We start from the raw sequence: 6,000 nt of genomic DNA, 5'->3' as shown, positions 1-6,000 counted from the left end.
ACAGAATGACTCATTTGGACTAGAGTGGTAAGCTAATCGTCAAATGCCAAAGCAAATTCTGATAGCCTTGTCCAGTCATGACACCATTTTCCTGGTCACAACCCTTGGGCATACCACAACACTGGTGAAGGAAATGGAAAACAAACGCTACTTACCATTCAGCTGCCACTATTTTCCCTTGATCACATGATCCCCAATTAACCATTGCACAACCGGGAACTAAACCACAAATTCTTCGTAAAGCGAATAACGATTTGGAGAGAGGTCAGAGTGCAGAGCCCCTCTAAAGATACATTCCAAAAAATGAAAGACGACACCTCTGTCACATATAGAGTTTATATGTACATATAAACAGTACGCACTGGTATTTATACAAAAAAAACAACAAAACAAACATCTTTGGGCTGAGAAATGAAAAAAGGCACTGACATGAGCTATACACGGCGACACACTGGAGCGTAATATGAAAAGGCGTGTTCGGACACAACTCACACACACCTCACATACAGCGCCGTTCAGCTCACGTCTGCCGATGAACTATTTCCGAACAAACACACGCCGGGGGGCGGCAGCTCAGCTGCACTTTTCACCGCAGTGAGAAGGGGGCGCTGGACTTCCTGTGGGTCCTGGTTCCACAAAACCAGCGAAAACCAAACAATGCAGCGTCCAATGTAAGAATTTCCACTGCCATGGAGTTCCATGTAATGAAGACAGATACACGAAATAAATAAGTCTTAACAGATAAAAAAAGGACAACATTCTACAAAAAAGTGTCTTACACTTGTAAGAATAGGTTTACCCTATCAGTTCCAGGATAGGTTGGTTTTCCCTCCTACTGTTGGCCCAGGCTCCTCCCTTGAGCTGGGATCACATGACTGCAGACCAATGACACTGCGCTTCATGGTCATGTGACCAGGCCTAGCTGTACCACTCTCACCAGATGAATGCTAACATATGCGTTCATATTTCATTAGCAGCTGTTCTTTGTTATGATATCTGGTTTTGAATATCCAATTCAAGTAATTTCTTTTTTCCATACAAAACTGTGGGAAAAGTAATTCTTTATTTACCAATTCATTTTTGCTATCATCTCAAAAGCTGTTCTCACATTGCTTCATCTTGCTTGTCGTGTACATTAGTACAAAACTGTAGTTTCTTCATGTAGTGTCTTTAATCTGTGACAGTGTACCACCACCTAATTCATTGCTGAGGGAATAAGATCGCCTGTTCTTGGGCCAAAGTCACCTGGCACACATTTCCTACAGCAGAGATTCAGATGTTTCTGTTGCTGAGATGCAAAATGGCCTAGTGCAGTTTTATACTCAGGGTCCGATACCTGAAGCTGAATCATCGCACAGACATGCATTAGACACATGGAACAAAACGACCACAATCCACTTTCGGTCTTTGGGTTCCCATTTCCTTTTTTTCTGTTTTTGTACAGGCTTTCCAGCTGAAGGTGGCGCGGAGGTACACCTGAGAGGTTGGCGGACCCTCGGGACCTGGCAGGTCAGTTGCATTGCAGCAAAAAAAATTTCAAGTAAAAAAGACGAGAAAGTAAAAACGGTTAGTCCCGAGTTCCTGGTGCTCCCCTTCCCCCTCCCGCGGCGGCGCGGCCGGCTGCCCCGGAAGCCTCAGGACGTTCCCGACGTTTCGAGGTAGCTCTGCAGCTTGCGCACCGTGGTCCTGTCCAGCGAGCAGAGGTCGAAGTCGAAGGTCGTGTTGGTGAGGTGGAAGTGTCCGGTCTCCTCGATCAGGTTGACGATCTGAAAGAGCGTGCGGGAAAAACGAGGAGGTTTAGAAACAACAGTCGAATCAACAAAGAGACTGAAGGTAGATTACTTGACTCCGTGGCCACACCAGCTAAATTCGTTAATTTACCTCACTGGCCCCCTAGTGGTGAAACGGGCTGCCTACAACCATCAGAACTCCAAAATCACTCAGTATCTTCCAATACTCACTAAAAACTCCCCTTGGTTCCCACAACCTTGATATCTTGTGTCTACCACCTAACCCCTGATCACTTCAAACCCTGTATAAAATCTGATATAGTGTGTAAGGTCTACCACAGACCCTATTTCAAAATGGGTTCTGTCAGCACAACAAGACTATCTAGAAGGAAATCAATTCACTCTGAGGCTTATAAATCTGTGGAACAGTTACCACCAGTCATAGTAGAAGCAGACACCCTGAGAGTACTCAAGATCAGGCTTGCAGGCTTGACACAGCGCTAGACACACTTTTGACTAGAGGCAGAATGATGACCCTAGCCTAACAATGGCCTGTTCCCACCAATAAACTACAGTACCAGTCAAATGTTTGGACACTTTTGGACACAAAAGTTTTATTTTCCACATTTTGGAATAATAGTGAAGACATCAAGAGCATGAAATGGTTATTATTATGCAGTATTATGACTTACGCAGTGGCCAAAAAAAAGTGTTAAACAAATCAAAACTCTTATCTATTTCAGATTCTTCAAAGTAGCCCCAAAAAATTTAAATTTTAACGTTTTAATTTTTTAAATAAAACAAAATGTAAAGTATTTAACACAGAGGCATCAAGTTAACTATTTATATGCGTCTAAGAAACAAATTTCAAGCATTTAAGCATAAGTCTTTTGATCAAAAAGTCTTTGAATGCTTGTTTCCCATTATCATAATCAGGTGTGTCCAAACCTTTGACTGGGACTGTATATTCTTATAGTTACTGTAAGGTACTGTCAGCATGTATGATGATAGGAGGTGTTGCTCTAATGGATCTTCCTTAGGCTATCTATGTGCATGTTAATATCATCACATCAAGTTATGCTGCTCCTCGCAAGATCCGTTAAACATTTTCTGCATAGTAAAATAGTTACTGATTGCAGATTTTACTACAGTTAAGACCGATGCCCACTGTGTTACTGGCTGTTCTGTTTTTGTATTCATGATGTTCACGTTCCTCCTGAGTTAATTTTTAATGTGCAGTCCATCAATATGACATTGTTAGTCGCTCTGGGTAGTAAAATCTGTCAAATTATTATCACAATAATAAACAAAAGCTTTCAGTGCTGTTCTGCTATTGGGTGCTGCCAGGCTGGGAAAATACTCCCCTTCAGAATGAAAGGCATAACTGGGAGGTGCATCCCCGGCAATCCGAGCTAAAATTAATCACAGCACTGAAATCTGCAGGCTTGAAATTAGAAACAGTGCTGGACCAAGTGCAAAAGCAAACAGGTGATACCTTTCATGAGTGCTGGGATCAGTGAGGGGAGAGAACTCTGTGTTAAGAGGCTCTCAATGGAATGCTAACCTATGCACCGCCCCCCCCATCCCCCCACACTTCACAAACGGCGACCTAAGGCAAGACGTTCACCATAACCACGTGCCGTGAGAGCTAGTTTATCCCCACCCACTACCCTTACAAAGGGGTTATACTGAATCTCTCCTCTGCATTGAAATTCACCTTCTCCATAGTTAGCGAGAGTCCAGCATGGCTCTGCAGAGAAAAGAGACTGCGCTGTGGCAGGACCCCAGGTCTGACCGGTGTTTCCCAGAACTGGGTTCTGTCTGGAAAAGCGCCCCCCAACCCCTAAAACGGGCCAGAAAACCCAGAGGCCCATTATGGCGACTCAGGCCCCGTGACTGTACCTTAAGACCTGCTGATACACGGGTGCGATAAAACAGGAATAGGAAACAGGCTAAAATTAAATTTCATGTCTTTTTCAAATTATTTATCTATGCCACTGACGCCCACGCAAGATTCTTTTGTAGAGGACGTAAACAGCTCCCGGCCTTGTTTTCACATAGAACTCCCTGTGCCGGACAAATCTACGCGATTGGGCTCTCAAAGACCGAGTTTTTTTTTTTTTACATTTTTCCAGTTTGTGGTCTCAGGAAATGCAAGGGGCCTGGATTTAATTGTTTCCATCTCTCATATCGTAGGACGAAGAGCCCTGCAGAGAGGGGCAGAGATTTTCCCTGCTTAATTCTGCATGTTTGCGTTGGCTACACGCATGCCTGTGGGGAAGTTCTTCCCAGGCTCCACAGCAGACGGCCACAGCGCTGAGAGTTTCATCATCAACAACCGGTCCGAGAGATACCCGTCGCTTCCTTCTGCTGCGATCTGATTGGCTTCGGCAAGGGGAGAGGGGCGTGTCTCCTCAATCAGGTGCGGATATCGCAGCGCAGTGCGCGGCGGACTCTCACCTGCTGCAGTATGTGCCTCTCCCTTAGCGCCATCAGCCTCCTGTGAAGCTCCACCAGTTCATCCAGGTAGGCCTGCAACACAGAGCATAGCAGAGCATAGCAAATCACGGGACGTCCTACAGGGACATGGCCCGCCCCCCTGTCTCTATCTCTCATATGTCTAAAAGGGTCCGGTCTACACGGTCAGTCTGTTTTAAAGCTGAACAGACCTCTCTCAACTCTCCCTGCTGAATTGTAATGCCGATCACCTGCGACATTTTCCCATACAACTAAAATACTGTTAAATGTAAACATTCATAGGCAAATTTGAAATATGTCTTGTTTTGGATCAAAAACCATGTTTCAAGCAATAGAAGGGTATGTGGTTGACCTCTCCAGCTTACCTTGTCACAGTCTGCACTTCTTGTTATTTTTTCCAGTTTCCCCGGCTTCACGGGACTCTTCCCTTCCAGAACCTACGAGACGGCAGCAAATTGAGCCATCGACAGCAGGGAAGCGGGCTCAGCCCTACGCGGCATTATTTATACACACAGTTACTTATGAATGGCGTGAGCGCTGGGGAAACAGAAATGCTAATTAATTAAGAGCACCGATGAGAGAGTTTCTCTTCCCAGACGCTGTGTCTGAAACATAATTACTGATCTGCAGCTGCTTGGAGTTGCACGATCAGCTGTCACAGTGGTGGTAAACAAAAACCCAGTGGAACATTTGTTCTGCATAAAAACACCCCCCAGGCCCTGCCCCATCCTTCTCCTCCTCCTCCTCCTCCCCCTTGTACTCATTCTAAAAATCTAGAGCAATGGATTACTCTGCCTGTCAGCTCCACTGCTACCAACGTTTTGGTAGAGGCAGAGTGAAAAGAAATGTCTTTTTGTCAGTGTGGGTCCCACTGTGTTGCAGGGAGTTGTGTCAGCCAGTTCTTGCCATTTATTCATTTTATTGCTTGGATGATGCCCTTATCCAGGGTTATTTGTACTGTTTAGCATCTATATCAGTCACTTACACAGATATAACAGCGATGCTGATCCAGGTCCCTTGCATCACAATTCAACAACAATGCCCTCATCTGGGGTTTGAGCTCAAGGCCCTCTGGTTCCAAGCCTAAGATTCCAAGGTCCTAAGATTTACTGTGTGGCCAAACTCGAGATCCCAATTTGTAAGAGACACCTCTTTATGCTCAGAGTGCCAGGGTGATGTCTCAGCAGCTGACGTGGTAAACCGGCCGAGCCGCTGTAGGGCCCTCGCTCTCACCTGATTATTGCTCGCCTTCAGTAAAGTGGGAGGGTCGTTCCACAGGGAGGGTGAAGAGGCGGAGCTCTTCTCACTGTGGCTGCCGTCACTCAAGCTCACCCTGTCAGAGAGAAAAGCACAGATCAATCAACACCCCTCCACCATCAATCACACACTATGCACAACACCAACCCCTACTCAACATAGCACTCCTGGCTAATCAGGACAATCGCCAAGCTGCCCTTCAGGATGGAGCTGGAGCACAATTAAAAGAGTGGACATCCTATGTAAGATGCAGGGATAGGGCGTCACTGTGTACTACACAATGCCTGGTGATAACATTAAAGAAAGTGCTTTTCAGGGCCCCCGGTGGGTCCATCTGGATCTCCCCACTAAATACTTCCATACCTGATGCAAAAACCTCTCATATGAAGGATTTTAACAGAAATGTTACCTCAGCACACACACACAGAAACCAAACTTATGTCAGTTTCACCAAATGCGGGCGATGCCTATAATCGGCCTGCTAAATTAGGTTAACAGAACCTGATCGATTTATGGGTCGCCTGCGAGTGGAAAA

The 6,000-nt window shown here is 45.5% G+C and overlaps 1 protein-coding gene across 1 annotated transcript in view; it reads right to left on the bottom strand.

Annotated features, from left to right (window-relative positions):
* Window positions 1-1,491: 1,491 nt before the first annotated feature.
* The window catches only part of LOC118769819 (protein AF-9-like), a 54,437-nt gene continuing 49,928 nt past the window's right edge, over window positions 1,492-6,000 (bottom strand). The window contains exons 10-13 of the mRNA XM_036517150.1: window positions 5,442-5,541; window positions 4,574-4,645; window positions 4,191-4,262; window positions 1,492-1,766 (exon numbers count right to left, since the gene is read on the bottom strand). Of these exons, the coding sequence (XP_036373043.1) occupies window positions 1,635-1,766; window positions 4,191-4,262; window positions 4,574-4,645; window positions 5,442-5,541 (376 nt within the window). The 3' untranslated portion in view covers window positions 1,492-1,634. The remainder of the gene's footprint in view (window positions 1,767-4,190; window positions 4,263-4,573; window positions 4,646-5,441; window positions 5,542-6,000) is intronic.

This window comes from Megalops cyprinoides, chromosome 22 (assembly GCF_013368585.1).
Source record: "Megalops cyprinoides isolate fMegCyp1 chromosome 22, fMegCyp1.pri, whole genome shotgun sequence".
NCBI classification, from domain to species: Eukaryota; Metazoa; Chordata; class Actinopteri; order Elopiformes; family Megalopidae; genus Megalops; species Megalops cyprinoides.
The sequence above is the reverse complement of the archived record's forward strand: the minus strand, read 5'-3'. Positions and strand labels throughout refer to the sequence as shown.